Consider the following 19,840-nt stretch of genomic DNA (forward strand, 5'->3'; position numbering starts at 1 on the left):
TTAACGGTATATACAGTAAGTGAATTTGTAGAGCAGAACTTATAGACAGGGCAGGATTAAAGGGTAGGCCAAGTAGACACGTGCATTGGGCCCGAAGAGTTCAGGGGGGCCCATAATGCTGCCTGCTCTGATGACGTCAGTGTACCTGCCTCTGTGTCCGTCTTCAGGCGTCCAAGTATTGCCTTCTCCTGCCTTCTTCATTTTTCAGCGCAGCTGAACTCGCAGTCTTCAAAAGGCTATGGGCATTGGTTCCTACACGCTGCCCGCAGCTGACCCAGAAGCCATTCCTCTGATGCTGGGATTTTGCATTAGAGGGAAGGCTTCCGGATCAGCTTTGGGCAGCGTTTAGGAGCCGCTGCCCGTGGCCTTTTGAAGTCTGCAAATTTGGCTACACTGAATAATGAAGAAGGAAAGAGAAGGTGCTACTTGGACTTCTGGAGCTGAGGGGACATAGGAGGGCAGAGGTAGGGAGGGGACAGGACCATGGAGAGGCAGGTCTAGGGGGGTCCAATGGACTTGGATGCCTAGAGCCCACTGAAGAATTAATCCTGCCATGCTTGTAAAGCAGAGGGATAAGGGAGAGATGCTGCAGGGGTAGCAGGGTAGAAAGAGAGGGAGGGACATGATATAATAGGGCAGAGGGTGGGAGGAGAGAAAAGAAAGCAGGGAGAGGGATTGGGAAGGGAGGGGGAGATATCACGAGGCAGTAGGTGAGCAGAAGCAGCACTGTGCAAGTGGTGCAACCACACAGGGTGCAAATATGGAGGAGCATAAAATTGACCCCAGCCCACCATTTTCTCTCATTGTCAGTGGCAAGGCAGGTGATGGGGGCCATCAACAGGTGAGTTCCATAGGGCACATTTATAGGTCAGTAGAGTCCTGAGTGGGAGACAGTGAGGCAGAAGGTCAAAGAGGGAGAGAGAGTTGGGCTTCTGCTGATAAAGCAGAGAACGCTCTGCAGAAGTGCAACTTTTATGTCAGGGAGGGGGCATCGTTCTGCTTGTTTGCTCCAGATACAGAATGTTAATCCTGTCAATGCAATTAATAATAAACATTTGGCCAAGGGGAACTAAAATTCAGATGCTCTCAGATCCTATATTTTGTGTTAAATCTAAGTTTCAGGAAACGTTTGCCCTGGAGCTAATGTGAGACCAATACAGAAACTAACTATTAACTATTATCACAGCTCTTTATATGCTAATTAAATTAAATTAGTATTAGTGAAGTGTTCAGACCAATACCCATATATTCTGTGATCTCACTGAACTGGGGTACATTTGGGACCATCATAACACTTCTATTGTCCCTTTGCCAGCCTCCATCATCTATATAACGAGTAAAACTCTTTAGATTTCATTATATATATTAGTGAATTGATATTTTTTTAAAAATTTCACACTTATCTTGATGGTTGTTCCAATAGGCTTGGCTTTATTTCTCTGTAACTTCCAGCTGCAGTGAGGTAAAGTGCTTAAATCATAAAGTGCTTGTGCTTATAGTGTTAACTATTGACTTCCGTGTTTGCTAAAATTTGATCTTAAGCCTGGCCCCCCCAGGGGCTGTAATATTTCTTCCCCTTTTCAAACACACTGTTGTTCTTATCACTTTAAAAAAAAAAAAAAAAAAAGATAAGAAGCATTTCAGTTTAAGCAGTGGCCCTAATCAAAGCAGTCAGTTTTTATGTGATGGAAATCTTTACCGGTAGGTGTTTTTCATTTCTCAGCGCGTGTTAAAATGCAGTCTAAGCGCAAATATTATGGATCGGTAAGTACTGGGAGAATGAATGTACAAATAATACTGAGGTTGTCATGTGGACATGCTGGTATTCAAAAGGTTCCTGGACAGGGAGGGTACTTATGAATTACAATGCAGTACAATGCAGATAATTATATTGAGACAGGTACATTCAGGACTTTTAACAAAAACAGCAATTAACTATGGTACACATTATAACAGTGGTCTCAAACTCGCAGCCCTGGGACCACATGCGGCCCGCCAGCTACTATTTGGAGGCCCTCGGTATGTTTATCATATATCACAAAAGTAAAATAAAACAGTTTCTTGATCATATGTCTCATTAGCTATAAATTACAATATTATTATTAAGACAGCTAAAAGGAAAGATTTATAAACTATAAAGAGTTTTACCTCATGCAAAATTGTCATTTCTTTAATAAGAACATAAGAAGTTGCCTCCGCTGAGGCAGACCAGAGGTCCATCTCGCCCAGCGGTCCGCTCCCGCGGTGGCCCATCAGGCCCATTTGCCTGAGCAATGGTCCCAGACTATCCCTATAACCTACCACTACTCCTATCTGTACCCCTCAATTCCTATTTTTCTGAGGCCCTCCAAGTACCTACAAATCCAAAATGTGGCCCTGCAAAGGGTTTGAGTTTGAGACCACTGCATTTTTGTAAGTCATTTCCTTTAGAAAAGCAAATGGTAAGGGGGAGGGGCTTAGGAACATAGGTATAGTTTGGAAAAAGCATGTGAGGCAGGCTCTGCCCCTCACTCTTAATGTGATTGTGATACTGAATTGACCCTCCTCTTCCTACCATCAACTCCCCCCCCAACACACACATTTTTAGTTAGTTAGTTAGTTTCCAGTGGCATAGTAAAGGGAGGGCGGAAGACTAGTCCCCCCCCCACCCCCCGGGTGCCATCTTGGTGGGGGCGCCGGCACCCATCCTCCTTTCCTTCCCTCCCTGCCCCCTCCTGCCACGTGCGCACACCCCTTCCCTTCCCAACATACCTTTTTAATGTTCCCGGCACGAGCATCAACCCCAACCTGCTGCTCGTGCCAGCATTGGCTCTTCCTCTGACTTCACTTCCTGGACCCACACCTAGGAAGTGACATTAGAGGGAGAGCTGGCACGAGCAGCAGCTTAGGGTTGCTGCCAGGAACATTAAAGAGGTACGGGGGAAGGGAAGGGGCACACATGCCTGGCAGGAGGGGGCGGGGAAGGAGCGGATAGGGTGGGGGAGGGGTGCAACTGCCCCAGGCGCCTCTCACCCTCACCACACCACTGTCAGTCTCTACGTTTCTATTCTGCACTATCCAAAGTTCTAGGCGGATTACAACAGACATACACAGCATTAAATGCAACAATGGACAATGAACAGTTAGTGATAATTAACAAATAACTCCGAGCCAAGAGGGCTAATGACCTGCCTATTGCTCCCCGTCTCCTCCCACACTAAGCAGATAAACTATGCCAACGCTCTTGAATAAAGCAAGGTGGTTGCCGTGTTGTTCAACTTTAAAGGTAACAAATAGAAATGAATCAAAATAAAGGAGAATATGGTGATACCAGCCTTACAGTTCTTGACGAGCTCTGGAAGGCAGAATCTTCTTCAGGTTGGTATCACCTTATTCTCTTTTCTTTTGTTTTATTTCTTGTTCTATACTCATGATCTGATAAGGAACCTTCTCATCGCTTTAGCCACAATGGGCCAGATTCAGTAAAATAGCATCCAATGTTAGGCGTCGGAAAGATCCGTGCTAAACTCGTCTTCTATAAAGGCCACGCCACGCAATGTACCCTTTATAGAACTGTGCTTAGCTCCAATCCCATAGAAACATAGAAATAGACGGCAGATAAGGGCCACGGCCCATCAAGTCTGCCCACTCTAATGACCCTCCCTATTTATCTTTGCGGATAGATCCCACATGTCTATCCCATCTGGCCTTAAAATCTGGCACGCTGCTGGCCTCAATAACCTGGAGTGAAGAAGAACTTCCTAGTGTCACCGTGCAGTTTCCCGCCCCTGATTTTCCACGGATGCCCCCTTGTTGCCCTGCCCCCAACGTTATGACTGCTGAAATCTGGTGTAAATACTTACACCCAACTGATGGCAGTTGGGCGAGCAAATGACCCCATTCCTTTCCCCAACCTTTTTGTTTTTATTGTAACCGCTGATTCCCTCCTTTCCTTGTGCTCAATTGTATTTTACGTTTTGTTTAATTTTTTTTTGTCTCCCACCCTATTTAATGTTTACCTTGTTTATTTTAAAGTTTTATTGTAAACCGCTTAAATTTACCCTTGGTTTTATATTTGCGGTATATTAAATAAATTGAACTGGAACTTGAACTTAATGCTGTGCCTAAATTCTGAGCACACCAAAATTCGGGGAGGAGGAATAGCCTAGTGGTTAGAAATGCTGCCTCAGCACCCTGAGGTTGCAGGTTCAATCCCCATGTCGCTCCCTATGACCCTGAGCATTTCACTTAATCCCCCATTGCCCCAGGTACCGTGTGTAGATTGTGAGCCCACCAGGACAGACAGGGAAATTACTTAGAGTACCTGAATGTAAAAGCCGCCTTGATGGAACTGCGAAGGGCGGTATCACAGTCTCCTTTTTTTTACAGCCTGGCTCGCTGAGAGGGAGAGCGTCGCTGGCACCGGGGAGGGGTGGGGGACGCAAGTTCAGCTCGGCCGCTCCATATCTGCCGTCTCAGCAGCTCCCGAAGCTCCTCAGCAGCCTGTCCCGCTCCCTCGAGAAGGGCTCCCGATGGCGGCACTGCTGCTGGTGGCGCTGCTCCCGCTGCTGTGTGCAAGCGACACGCCGGAGCTGGACCCCGCCTGTCGGCAGCGGGTCAACCACATGGCGAACGGCAGACAGAGGTGAGGATGGATTGATGGGAGATGCTGGACTGTTGGGGGGGATAGACAGAGGGGAGATTCTGCTTTGGTGGGGGTTGGGGAAAGGAAGGGAGGCCTACTGCTGCACAAGGGGAGCAGGAAGAGGTGCTAATGGACAGGGGGGAAAAAGGAAGGGAGGCCTACTGCTGGACAGGGGGATCAGGAAGAGGTGCTGATGGACAGGGGGTGGGGGGGAAAGGAAGGAAGGGAGGCCTACTGCTGGACAGGGGGAGTAGGGGGAGCAGGAAGAGGTGCTGATGGATAGGGGGAAAAAAAGGAGGCCTATTGATGGATGGGGGGGAGAAAGGAAGGGAGGCGTACTGCTGGACAGGGGGAGCAGGAAGAGGTGCTGATGGACAGGGGGGAGGTAAACAAGGGAGAAGGGCTGTTGCTGGATAAGGGGAGATAAAAGGAAGGGAGAATGGACAGGGGGAGCACGCAAGGGGTGGTGATGGACAGCCAAAACAAAGAAAGACAGAAATACAGAAAGCGGCTAAGGAGACAGAGAGAGAAAAAAATAAAGACAGACACACACATACATTCTAGCACCCGTTAATGTAACGGGCTATAAAGCTAGTATAATAATAATAACCACCCATGCCCCTGTCCCCTTTTGAGTTGCATGCAAGTCAATTTAGGTGCACAGAATTAGAGAATACTGCACAGGCAGATCCATGCACAAATCCTAATTAGCGCCAATAAATCATCAATAATTTGATTAATGGCTCACATTCACTAACGACTAACGTGCATTAAAACAGCAACTGTACTTAAAGTCAGGCACTGTTTAGCGTAGGTTGGGGCAGAGAATGGGCCATTGTGAAGTCAACGCTGCATCACTTGACACCACATTAATAGGTAGCATTAAGTGTATTTGCGTTTATAGCACCTCAACAGCAGGCGTGTTAGTGAACATGCTAGAAACACTTTCAACCAGTTATCGCACAGCCATTGTAATTCGCACGAGTTAATTATGGCTCTTAACCCCATGTTAAATGGAAAAACTTAGGGGTCCTTTTACTAAGGGGCACTAGTGCGTCTTAGCGTGCGCTAAATGTGAACACGTGATAACGCGTCCATTATATCCTATGGACGTGTTGCCATGCGTTAACATTTAGCGCATGCTATGTTTTAGCACATGCTAAGATGCACTAGCGCGCCTTAGTAAAAGGACCCCTAAATGTTCTTTAGTAAACATGACCTGAAGCCTTAGTAAAAGGACCCCTAAATGTTCTTTAGTAAACATGACCTGAAGTCTGCCACCATAGCATTCACAAATAGAAAGAAATCTGCACATTGCCCAAAGGATTATATGTCAGTATTGTGTAAAAGGTTCCTTGGTACATTTTGTACAAGTAGGGAGTTACACAATTTACTCTCTGGAACTTTTCCCTTTCTGAAAAGAAAACCTTAGGCAACAGGTGCAAAGTGCCAGGCATTTGATCCCTGAATTTCATCCTAGTATATCAATGCATGTGTAAGCTGTAGGTATATTAAACTGTGATACATAACTGACTCCTGGGTAAATCAAGCCTAAATTAGCTACGTCTTGATATATTCAAAGCTACATTACTTATTAGGCTTTGTTTTCTGCTCAGAATGAAGTTCGAGACTGTATTGACATAACCCAGTCATCAATCACATTGCTGCACAAAGACATCTAGAAATAAGGAAGTGGTTAGATGTTATGCAACCCAATGTCACCTCAAGCGTGGTCAAAGATTACTCTAGGAACAGCTGAGGTTTAGGGCAAAGTTAGAGTTTACTTCCTCGTGCAAAAATAAAAAGTTCTTCCTCCATGATTAAGATAGGTGATCCTGAATCCTGGATCCAGTGAAAGTTGAAAGTGCTGTCTCTATGATAAAGTTTGCACAGAAGTTTTAGAGTCACTCAGAAGATTCTGCCTGGAGGCAAAGTTACAGATTGCAACATCTTGAGGTCCCTTTTCTGTCCTTTAATGACTTGATTTGTGTGATGGGGGGGGTTAGAGAGGTTGATTTCTATGCAAATAGCATGGGCAGCTTGTTTTCCAGAAAATGCAATAAACTATGTTCCTCCTAGGTCAGCTTCCTTTTAGCCACGATGTAACATCAAACATCAATTATAGAGAAATGGGTTTGATTTGCTTCCCTCCCCCCCCCTCCCCCCCAATTTTTTTTTTTTAACCATAGAGCTGAAACCCAATCTGGGGGAGCTACAGTCACTGGGAATGCCCCTACTGTTACACTTCTTTCCTTGCTTCTTCCAGTAAAGATAACAACAACAAAAAAATTATATTATGAATTGGTAAAGAGAAACACATTTGCATCCTGATGGTCATTTAAAAAATGCACATTTATAGTTTTGTTTTTTTTAAAAAAAAAAGTCTAAATCAGGAAGAGAGAAAAACTAGGAAGGAGAGCAAAATTCTAACTAGTAATGGTTAAAGACTCGGGGCTCCTTTTACAAGGCCGCGAGTTAAGTGCTCCAACACTTATAGGAATTCTATGAACATTGGAGTATTTACCTGAAAATCTCAAAATAAATTTGGGAGCAGCGCAGAGCATTCAGCATGCCGGCCTGTGCTAAAAACCGCTATCGTGGTTGTGTAAAAGGGGGGGGGGGGGGAGGAGCAATTTTGAATATAAATATCTGATTATGCAACTTCAAAAGTGTTTTAAGCTATGGGGCTCATAATCGAAACAGAAAAATGTCTAAAAACCGGCTTAAATCGGCACTTGGACGATCAGTAACACAAGTCGCCTAAGTGCCGATAATCGAACCGGGTTTTAGACGCATTTAAAAACGACCTAGGCCTTCACAGTGCTGCTGAACGACCAGAGCTAAAAGGGGCGTGTCAGGAGGAGTGTCGAGGGCGGGAATTGGGTGGGACGTGGGCCGTCTTAGACTTAGTCGTACTGCATGTATAACCGAAGGTTTTACAACACTGCCTAGATGGAACTTGAACGTTGTGACTTAGGCCATCTAAAACCAGGTCTAAGTCCACAAAAGGTATCCAAAGTGACCAGATAAGCACTGCAGACACAAAGTAAAGACCCCCACACACTGCCCCAGTGATCACTGCCCCCCCCCCATAAAAAATTGTAATAACAACTTTACATAGCTGCCTCCAGAACATCAGCACCTGGCAGCCTGGCATAGGAAATCCTAGTAGAGCTGCACAGAGGAGGCTTAAGTGGTCTTGGGGATGGGTTAGTGAACCTTGGAGAGGAGGACCCAGGCCCAAAAGCCACTCTAATCACTGCATTCATGGTAAAACATATGAACCCCCCAACCCCCCCCCCAAAACCCTTTTGTACTGCCATATAAGTGGCTCCTGCAGCCATAAGGGCTAATGGGGTGGTAGACAGGTGGTTCTAGTCGGTTCTGGGGGGGTGTTATGGGGGTCTCACCATGACCTATAAGGGAGCTGTAATAAGATGTTTATGTGGCACCCTTTTTGTGAAGTTCATAGCAGTGCCCTGTAAGGAACCCCACTACTTTGGTGCCATGTCTGGATGTCCAGTCCGTCACTTGTCTGGCCCCTCCCACGCCCAAAAAGTCATTTTCTAGGCGTTTGTGACTTGGACGAATTTTTGGATGAAAATGGGGTATAAAGATGGATGACAGCGGTCTGGACAATCAGACGGATGGACGTACAGTTAGACGATTTTCGGGGAAAAAAATGTGTTGGAAGTATTTTTCGGAAATGGACCTTTTCCTATGTCCAACTTTGGGTGACTTGCAACTTAGGCCAAATTGGACTTAAACATTTCTATTGATTATGCCCCTCTATTTGTGTACATATTTTAAAATTCTAGTTGTTAGCAGTATGTCCTGTAATTTTGGCTGAGCAGTAATGCTTGTATGTACACTGTGATACTTTATCACATCTATACATTGTACCTCCCAATCCTGTCTCCATTTATTTTTATAACCTGAATTTGAGCTGTCTGAATTTACTACTTCTATTTATCACTTCTATAGCGCTGAAAAGCATACGCAGTGCTGTACATTTGAAATTTAATAGACGGCCCCTGTTTGGAAGAGCTTACAATCTAACTTGGACAAAAAGACATGACATAAAGAGTTGGAGATGTAGATTCCAAGGTGAGAGGAGTTAGGAGTTGAAAGCTGTCTCGAAGAGGTGGGCTTTTAACTTGGACTTGGAGACTGCCAGGGATTAAGCATAGGCAAACTAGGCATGGGCCTAGTGCCCAGCTATTTAGGAGGGGCCCTCTCAAATGTATAAGATTTTTGCCCTGGTACATTAGCTGCTACCAGAGAGAAGAGAATCGGATGGGAGCGGATGGCACATCGCCAATGTTGGCTCTGCATACTGCCTCATTCCCTATTTACTGCTTTCTAGTCAGCAGCAGGAACTATTGAGCAGGGCTTCTTACCTGCTGTTTCCTCCTCTGCCAGTTTTCCTCTGTAGTCAGAATTGCGCAATTACAATGAGGGGCCCAACATACCTGCTTGCCTAGGGCCCAACAAAGGGTTAATCCTGCCCTGAGCATGCCGAAGGGATTTGGGCAGTTTGTTCCAAACATACGGTGTAGCAAGATAGAAGGGACAGAGTCTGAGGTTGGCAGAGGAGGAGAATGGCACAGAGGAAGGACTTACCAAATGAGCGGCAATCACGGGAGTGGGGGGAACATAAGAGGAGACAAGCGAGGAGAGATAGTGGGCAGGCAGCTGAGTGAATGCATTTGTAGGCGGATGGAAAGTGTCTTTAGGAGAGGGGTAATGTGAGTATAGCGGCTCTCACAAAATTCGAGTCATGCAGCCTAATTCTGGATGGATTGGGGGAGGAATGGCTGAGCAGAAGACCTGAGCTTAGCGAGATGCAGTAATCTAAGTGTGATGTGATGAGGGTGTGGATAAGGGTTTTGGCAGTGTACTCGGAGAGGAAGGGACAGATTTTGGTGATATTGTAGAGGAAGAAGCGGCAGGTTTTAGCAATATGGTTAGTAATTTGCACTGTAGAGTTTCTTCTCAGGGCCATCGTAACTCAAATGGCAGTTTGCAAAGTGTGGTAAAGTTGCCTTCTGATGTCACATTTACTCGAATAACAAAGACAGAAACAAATTACATTTTGAGGTTATTCTATCCTGTTTCTATAAAAGGTATGTATAACCATTTGAATATAGCATGTTGCTCTATATGGCCAGCCACCTGTTAGTCAGATACGATGATGGCATTGTCAAGGTCTGCATTCATATTTGCTGTTTTGTCCAAGCCATTGATGATAATGTTTATCTTGTAATTAGCATTTTTTTTCCCCTGAATTATATGGAACCAAGAAGAATAAGTGTTTCAGATAGTATAGATATGGTACGGAGATAAAGTTCTCAGCAGATATTTTTGATTCCCTACCTTAAATCATCTTGACATCACAATCAAAGCACACCCAGACTGGTTTCCCTGCTTTTTTCCATTAGCTCACAATGACACGTGACATCAAAAGAAGAAGCAGCTGAGCAAAAGGGAAATGCATTATTATAGTGTCCTGAATATGAGACCAGAACTTCCTCCATGACCAGTGAGGTAAAGAAGAGGGCAGAGAAAGGGCAAACTTATTTATGAAAAAAAAAAACATCTGGCAACAGTCAAGTTATAGAAAGTCATTAAAAATGTAAGGTAGCATGGAAGTGCGTGGTGCTTACCCACAAGCGGATTTATGGTAACTGTAGATCCCGAAAGGCACCAAAATAAACATCAACTTGTGTGAGAATTATGAAGAGAGTGTGCCATGTGGAAACTCATAAAACAATAAGAGTGAGGGAGACAGATAACTTAACGAAGATAAGGGATGACGGAGGGGAAGTTTAGAGGAAGAAAGAAGAGGGGAAGTGAATGAAAAGAGGAAAACAAAGCTCACAAAAAGAGCCGAATCACAGAAGCATGAAAAGACATGGCAGAGTAGATAGATACAGTTGATTTCCTACTTAAAACCCTGGCGACCATTATAATGTGGACAAGATCATGGTTGATTAATTACCTTATATATGTTTCAGTGTATTTTATATACAGAGTTTTTGTGGATATTCATGAATATTTGTTATTATTATATTGTAACGAATAATCAACATAAAGAATTTTTTTAAAAATGGCAAGACATGGCAGATAAGGAGAAAGTAGTCCTGACAGATTTACTTCCTGTTACAACATCATTTATTTCCCTTGAACTCTTTGTAAATTTGATTGCTTAGACCGCCAAACAAAAATAGCCATCCACCAGATCTTAGCTGAATCGGGGCTCCTTCTCCATCCCCTCCCCTCCCCACCCCCAAGCACCCTTCTCACTAGTCCTGGGCTGTTTCTTCTCCTAAGGCCTTACTTCTGGTATTGCTCACCTCAGTCTCGCAGCACCAACATGAGAGTGAACCAGCCCTGGAGTAACCATTAAGCAAACTAAGCGCATGCTTAGGGCACAGAGGGAAGGGGACACCACAGAGTTTTCATCCCCTAGCTATCGTGCCCCTTAACTGTTTCACAGCCGTCTGCCACATCCGTTATCTAACACACTGTAAATTCCAGTGTTTTTCTAATCATGGTAAATATATAAATAATACATTGATTCAAACAATAAAGGCATTTCTCAGCACTAATTCAGTCTTATCCCCCCTCTTTTAGTAAGATGTGCTAACCAATTAACACTAATCAGTTAGCACACCTTAGTAAAAGAGGGCCTTAGGGTCAGTTAGGCAATGTGGCACTATTTTTGGACTGTGCTTTGGGTATCACTTGGTCTGAAATGAACAGGTCCATGAGCCAAGTAGATATGTGTAATTATAGGCCCTGCAGTGTTTCCACCTCTCTGTATAGGTTTCCTTTACAAAAAGAAATGTCACACATTAGGAAAGGTGAAGTTAGAGAATGACACAGGACCACATTTTTTCACCATCCTCACAGGAACTCAATTTCCCCATGAGTTTTGTCGCTGTCTCTGGCTTTAAACACTGGCAGAAACGAAACCCACTGTAGGGATTTGTGCAGCTTGTTCCAAGGAAATGGCATAGCAAGGTAGAAGGGACGGAGCCTGGAGTTGGCAGAGAAAGAGAAGGGCATAGATAAGAGGAACTTACCAGCTGAGCGGATCTCGCAGAGGGGAACATAGGGGGGAGATAAGTGAAGAGAGATAGTGAGGGGCAGCTGAATGAATGCATTTGTAGGTCAGGAAGAGGAGTTTGAATTGTATTCAGAAACAGATGGGAAGCCAATGAAGTGACTTTAGGAGAGAGGTAACGTGAGTATAGCGGCTAAATTCTGGATGGATTGGAGGAAATGAGATGGCTGAGCAGAAGACCTGAGAGTAGAGAGTTGCAGTAGTCTATGCAAGAGATGAAAGCATGAATAAGAATTTTTGGTAGTGTGCTCAGAGAGGAAGGGTCAGATTTTGGTAATATTATAGAGAAAGAAATGGCAGGTTTTAGCGATATGTTGTATCTGGGCAGTGAAGGAGAGAAAGGAGTCAAAGATGACCCCGAGATTGCGAGCAGACAAAATGGGGAAGATGAAAGTGTTGTCCACAGAGACAGAGAACGTCTACCGCTGCCTACAATTGGGATGCCCGTTTGCAGGCCCAATTGCACATGCAGTTTTTGGTGCTCTTTATAGCATTAGGGGGGGGGTCAATGTCCTTCTTCAACAAAACAATGAATGTGCATCACTGGTTGTTCCTCCTTCCTTGGACCATCTTTGTTTCCTCTCTGGTTCATTTGCTGGTTCCTTTCTTTCAGTTGAGCCTTTCTGTTATACCCACAGGAGGGCATATGGATTTGCCAGCATGTGCCATGGAAGCAGTCATTATTCAACAAATATACATGCTAAAAAAAATGAACAATACAAACCCAGTGCCTTCCACGCAAAGGTATTAGGCTGCTAGACCTACTGTAATATGCGTTTGAAGGGATCTTTCCCTGCAGAAAGTATTGCATAAACCACAATCACAATTATAATACCAGAAGCAAGACAATAGCAGAGTGGCATAATAGTTTAACTACTGCTCAGTCCTGTATGTCCAAACCTTTAACCTATTGTACATCTTATTTGTCTAATTACTCTCCATTGTGTATGCTTATCTGTAGACCGTTCTGAGCTACTGGGAGGACGGGATAAAAATCTAAATAAATAAATAAATAATAAATAGTTTATAGTTTATTGCACTTTCTATACCACTTGGCTTACAATAGCAAGATTAGAGTGGCACACATCATAAAAATTAAGACTGAAAAAAAAATGATGTTTAAAAATAGGACTTTTCCATACCAGATCGTACAAAAACATACAATCAAGTACAAAAAAGAATTAAAAACAAAATCAAACCAAAATAAATCAAATCATTTCAGATTCCAGACTAAGACCCCCCCACTCCCCCGACCCACCCCCCCTCCCCCGGCCCTCAGGCAATGAGACCGCAAATGCCAACATATAATAATGTGCCTTCAACAAACACTTAAAAAATAAAATTAAACTGAACACAGTTAAAGAAGAGCAAATATGGAATCCTGTGTATGCTCTATGTCATTGTTTAAGGCTGCTGCTAATATATACATTAGAAGCCTATAGCTGGGTGAGCTTACGTTTAACTTATAAATATGAGAAAATGAATGCTGACATGCTGGGGCACAATAGGCTATTCAAATTGGTTTGGGGATCCATTGATGTCTTTTGTAGAAGTGCTATAGTTGTCCTTTACCTTTATTTTCCGTTGTTTTACACCCACACATCGGGGGGGGGGAGTGGGAGGGGGTATATCTTTTGTTTTGGTATTATTCCTGATGGTAGCGCTAGATGGGGGAGGGAATTTTATTTTTTTTATAGATACTGATTGATTATAAGTGCTTGGTTGATTATTATTATTTGTATAGAAATTGTATTGCACTTTTTGTTGGCATTAAAAACTAAATAAAGTTAAAAAAGAAGCCTATAGGGCTACTCATTTTATGCAAAACTATTCAAAACATTCAAACTATTGCAAGATTCTTATCTGAAAGGGGTTTATGATTATTCTTCACAAGGGGGTGTTGAAAAGTTCTCAGCCCAGCCAACTTTTTAAATTCTGAGCATTATTTTGCCCCTGGAGCTGAAAAGAGTGTTATCTTATTTTGTTAAGTGCCAATCTGCAGAAACGAATTTCTGTTTTGACATTATTTCAGATCATTGATTGAACCATAGCCACGTCATTCTCTTCTTGCTCGGGCTGAGAACTTTTCAGCACCCACTAGTAGATTCTTGATACACCACCTATTTTGTGGTACAATCAAAAGTGGTTTACATGTTTATTATTTCTATAGCGCTACCAAATTCATGCAATGCTGTACATGTCTCATACAGGGGAGAGCCGACGGAGGAGGGCTGCAGTCCGGCCATCGGACCAACGGTCGGCTCGGGGGCCCATTCCAGCGGGGCACCCGACACTGTCTTCGCTCCTCCCCCATTCCAGCAGGGGAGAGCCGACGGAGGAGGGCTGCAGTCTGGCCATTGGACCAACGGTCGGCTCGGGGGCCCGTTCCAGCTGGACTTTAGTTTTGACTGTTTTGATTTTATTTTCACTTCTTTTTAGTTTATGATATATTTTTTAATCTCACTTATTGTTTTACCACTTATTTTGTTTTATTTTATCATTCAAATTTCATTTAAATTTCCCCAGAATTCTATTGCTTCAACGGTTCTCCCTCTGCATCTATTCTTATCTCCCTTCTTTTTAACCTTTCAAATTCCTTTAGATCATTGTAATCTTATTAGTATGTTTATTTTCTTATTTTTCTCCTCTATCTCTATTTTCTTTATTTATTACTCTTCTAATTGTCGTTTTTCCTGGTACTTTAGTTAGATTGTGAGCCTTCGGGACAGTAAGGGAATTTCTAAGTACCTATCTTACTTATAATTTTAATGCACCATTATATTAATTGTAACCCGTTCTGGGCTCTTTTGGGAGGACGGGCTAAAAAATCGAATAAATAAATAAGGTACCTTCTCCGTCCCCAAGTTTTGTGCCTGGGGCAATGAAGGGTTAAGCAGCTTGTCCAGGGTCACAAGGAGCCACGTGGGAATCACACCACCATTCCCCCGAGGTCTCAGCCCATTGTGCTAACAATGTATAAAAATAAAATGTATCCAATGGAGCTGCCATGTCCTTATTATAACAGAAGCTGTAGTAATAGCTGGCAAGGTTCACTATAAGAGATTGCGATATTGGCACTTTGGCATACAGCATACGCCATGCCTATTGCTGTTGACTACCCGCAGGGTCTGTAATTATGCAAATAACTCTCATGGAGCCAGATCTAGGAGCAGGAATGCAGGAAATTACTCTGGATAGCAGGCCAACCTACTGCTGTTTTCCCAAGTTGCATCCTTATTACACAAGTCATGCTGAAACTCTGCTCAGTTTGACTTTTGAAAACTTTTTCACTTTCAGTATTCAAAATAAAAAAAAATATTTTGTAGTTTGGAACCAATGAAAAATAGTGCTGTTTGGCAAGATGTGTTTACTCTCAGCTCTAGCCAACCGTTTGGGTTGTCGATTTAAGCTTTTCCTTTAAAATATAGTGATAGGGGCATTTAAATTTATTCAAAAGTCCCCACATTATTAGAAATCCACCTGCATGCAAGACATGTGAGGTTTATACTGTATAGTGGTCACTGGTCACATTGATCACGAAATCCACTACCACAGGATACATGAATGCTAGCTAGCCTGTCAAGGCTGTTGTGAGCTAGGTTCGTGCGGTGCCAAGAGGTGGGGGCTCCAAAATCATGTTCAGTCCATTGCCTTCCCTGCTTGACTGCGATACAGTGGGAGGGATAGGAGCTCTAGGGGGGGTGTCCCACAGAGCGGTGTTTCCAGCTCAGGACAGTCCTGTAGCCTAATATAGAAGAATTTATACCCATCGAGATATATGAATTAGAGAATGACACGGTGACAAATTCATCACCGTTCCCGTCCCCGCAGATAACCGTGGGAAATAATCCCATGTCATTTTCTAGTGTCTATCTCAACCTCAGTCCTTCTACACCAGCATTCTTCAAAGCAAAGCTTGCGGGTCAGTGGTTGTGGCCATTCATACTCTGATTCTTCCCTCTGTCCTTAAAGAATGACATGAAGATGGTTTCCCGCGGTTATCCGCGGGGACGGAAACGGTGATGAATTTTGTCACCATGTCATTCTCTAATATGAATCTCTTCTGAAATGCCGGCTTACTGCTTTCCAAATAGCTCTGGAATGCTTCAAAAACATCCGATCTAGCTAATTTGATTAAAATTGCTCTGCTGAAAGTCTCAAGTGGATCACACATTTGGCTCACAGGCTACACGTTGAAGACCTCTGATTTAAGAAGTCCTGTCCGAGACTCTTTTTCCATTCCTAATATTTGCATGAAGCATGTCATCAAAAACATCAGTCTGTTAATGTCATAACTAGTACATGATCTACATACAGAAACTGCTTCATTTCAAAATTGTCTCTCACTTGACAAAGCACTGTTCTCAAATGGACACCTTGGTTCACAGTTTACATTTTCCGAAATTAAATTTTGCACTGGCTCTCTCCTGCCTCCCTGTGGTAACTCTGGCAACATACACGTAAAATCAAGCAACTAGAGCTGCAATTTGAGTGAAAAATTGTAACTTTAAATTCTGAATTGTTTTATAACCTCTGTTCTCTAGTTTCCTGCTTCCCCCTCCCCCGCCATTCAAAAACATAGATTGGGGAAATTATTTTGAAATAGAGAGCCTACGTGCATGAGATCTCTATGAACACGCAGTTCAGAAGCAGAGTAATATTCTACAACCCCCTCATTACTTCCTAATGTACCTTTATCATTTGGTAGGAAAAACCTGTGTTTTAACTCACGGTTGCCTTTAATGAAACTGAATACAATTGATTAATTTTCATCTCCCTCCAGCACATTTTTCTGTGTGGCAGTGGTTCTTAAACCTGTCCCCTGCCAGTGGGTTTTTCAAGTATCCCTAATGAATATGCATGAGGCAGATTTTCATATAATAGAGGTCACACACAAGAGAAAAAAATCCAACAGGAACTACAGCAAAACCAAGCGAAAAGCAAAAACCAAAAAACAACTGCAGACTATGTACAAGATGCAGGCACTGTTTATTTCAAACTCTAATGGTATATACAACCTTATTACCAACCGAGTGACCCGACACAGTCCGTGTTTTGGACAACAAATCTTCCTCAGGAGCCCTAATAAACATAAACATTGAGTGTGAATAAAACTTTGAAAATATCTTAATGAGTGAGACAGGTGATGGTGTGCATAATGCAATGTGAAATATATAAAATAATAAATAAATAAATGATAGTGAATGGTGAGCATAGAAAGTGGTGACAATATTGTCATAAAAGTACTAAATATATATATCTCTATATCTTCAAAAGGAATTGTGAAATGGTGGTGAAAGGCATGCAAATCTGCCTCATGCATATTCATAAGGGATATCTTGAAAACCCGACTGGCTGGGGTCCCACAGGACAAGTTTAAGAACCACTGCCCAATAGTTTACAGATCCGCGCTGACCGCTGCATGTCCTTGAGGCTGTATTTTTGTTTTCATACAGAGCAAGCAACAACCTACCTGCCCAGAATTCACTAGGGGCCCTTGGCATCTCTTTCATTGTCCCCAGTTATCCAGTACTACGACAGGATGCCAGTTACCATCTCTATTTGTATTTTGGGTAATCAGTAAACCCGGTAAAGTTCGGCAAACAATTTAAGATGTTTAAGAGCCTGCAGAAGCCAGAATTCAAAAGGGGAGAAGGGAAGGAAAGGGCATAACACATGGTGCAAAATGTGAATAATAAACAGAGAATCACAATCCCAGAAAAAGAAATCTCTTGGAATTTCTGGTGAGAAAGGCATTAAATCAGCAGGCAGGAAGGAAAACGGAGGCAGCGTTAGACATCTAGGACTCTACAGAGGGAACGCCAAACCATGGGCTCCTTTTACTAAGCCGGGTTAGGGCTTTAACACGCGGACTAGCGGGCGCTAAATCGCCCCGTGCGCGAGACCTTAATGCCAGCATTGAGCTGGCATTAGTTCTGGCCACGTAGCGTGGGTTTAGCATGCGCTAAAATGCTGCGTGCGCTAAAAACGCTAACGCAGCATAGTAAAAGGAGCCCCACGTAGAAGCTGGGTTTACTTTGAAATGCACTTTGCTGTAAAATGCACGGAATTAAAAAAAAAAACACCATAGCATTTTCGGCATTTTCTCTTTTTTTTTTTTTTTTTTTTTAGAGGAAGGAAACTCTGCTAGGTTTGCTGCAGAAAAAATGTTAGGTAGCCTTATTCTTCTCCTCAGAATAAAGCAGCCCAGAGTTTTACTTTTATAAGAGAAACGGCATTAAGAATCATGCCAAATTTCCAGCAAAACTGTTATTGTAGATGCTCATAATGTCCTGAAGCTTTCAGTACTGATACTCTAATGATCTGTTATAATGCAAGTGACATACCTAAGCCAAAGATATTCACCACTGGTTGAATATTTTAACCACAAATCTGAGCTTATAGCTGTGCAACACAAGTTACAGCAATCATACTATCAGGGAAATCTTGTAACACTGCTTAAACTTCTATACTGCATCAAAACGGAATGTCATTAAAAGATGCAATCCATGTAGATTTAATCTGGATTTTAAAAAAAAAGGTACAGAAACAGAGGCAGAAATTGATTCATAGAACTGCAAAAAAAAAAAAAAAAGGCACTTAAATTTAGAAGGGTTGATGCTACTGAAAACCAGCTCTCCCTTACCTGAGAACATGCTAGCCCACATTTTTCAATTCTGATGATTTGCTGGCAATCACAAAAGCCCCAGATGAAAATCAAAAAGAAATGGAGACCAGTCACAGACATTGCCCAGTGGAGACCTTGCTTCTTTGGAGACATCATCTGTGCTGAGGTTGAGTCCTTCTCCAGTGCAAAATTTGTAACAATGCCAGTCCTACTTCCTTATACAGTATTATTGGATATATGATAAAGAGCTGCATAGATTGGATAACAGGCTTGACTCATAACGTGCTTATATATCCCCCTTTAACAGGAGTTCTATCAAATCTCAAACAAGAATTTAACCTCTGGGTTTCCTAAATTACTTAATCTACCCGTTGTGCAAGAACAGAGCTGCTCATTAGAAAGTTCCTGTTAAAATACATAGAGGTGAAAGTCCAGACGACAGCCAGTGCTATGAATAATGGCAAAGATAGTTTTAAGAAAACATCAGTAATCTTACAACAATATGAAGCAAATGATGGAGAGTTTAACAAAATCTCAAGGTCACCATTTAAGGGCGCCTGCAACAGAGAAGTCTAGACTGAAAGGGCTGGCAGAATATGGACATGTGGTGTGTTGTTTTTTTTAAAAAAAATCTTTATTAAATTTTCAAGGCTAATACAGAGTGCAGAAAATTATACATACATTAATAATCAGAATCAGCACTACAGCCAATCAATAACAATACAAAATAAATCCCACTAACCTATGATGGGACCCTATTGCATACTAAACCCCCATTGGACCGGTATAAATGCCGGCTTTTCATTAATATGACCGGAATTGCCATGCAAATGGTTACTCGCAATTGGAAAAATTGGGATCGGCTTAGTTTTACCTTTTGATGAGGCAAATTTATGTTCATGTTACAAGTATGAGAAAATGAACGCATATTCATTGGGGAAATCCTGAAAAACTGACTGGATTCCGGCCCTTGAGGACCGGAGTTGCCCAACCTTGCTCTAGCTGCTTGGCTATATAGGTCTCAATGAAAACCCGGCCAGTGATTAGTTTGGGGTCCATTAACGACTTTTGTTACTTCGGTATAGTTGTCTTTTACCTTTAATTTCCTTTAGATCTATACACACATCCAGGGAAGGGTGGGATGGGGTTATCTCTTTTGTTTTATTTCTTGATTGAATGTACTGGAAGGGGGGGGGGGGTAATTCATTTTATGGACATGTGTTAGTCATAGTTAGGCGTTACAGTACACTCCTTCTTCCGTAATCGCGGTGGTTAGGGGTAGAGCCCGCCCGCAAATACGGAAAAATCGCGAATAACTTTGCTAGGTACTTGCCCAGACTCAGAATTCAGTTATGTCCTCTCGCTTTTCTGGAATGCGGCGGCCAGTGAAGGGGGTGCACTGTTTACAAACAAGGCGGAATGCCTGGGATGAATGGCAACACAAGCCTGTGCACCCGAA

The 19,840-nt window shown here is 42.8% G+C and overlaps 1 protein-coding gene across 1 annotated transcript in view; it reads right to left on the reverse strand.

The window, feature by feature from the left end:
* The window catches only part of IL17REL (interleukin 17 receptor E like), a 108,211-nt gene extending 89,461 nt beyond the window's left edge, over window positions 1-18,750 (reverse strand). Inside the window, exon 1 of the mRNA XM_033959313.1 lies at window positions 18,400-18,750. Coding sequence (XP_033815204.1) covers window positions 18,400-18,537 — 138 coding nt within the window. The 5' untranslated portion in view covers window positions 18,538-18,750. The remainder of the gene's footprint in view (window positions 1-18,399) is intronic.
* Between the last annotated feature and the right edge of the window lie 1,090 nt (window positions 18,751-19,840).

Source organism: Geotrypetes seraphini, chromosome 9 (genome assembly GCF_902459505.1).
Source record: "Geotrypetes seraphini chromosome 9, aGeoSer1.1, whole genome shotgun sequence".
NCBI lineage: Eukaryota > Metazoa > Chordata > Amphibia > Gymnophiona > Dermophiidae > Geotrypetes > Geotrypetes seraphini.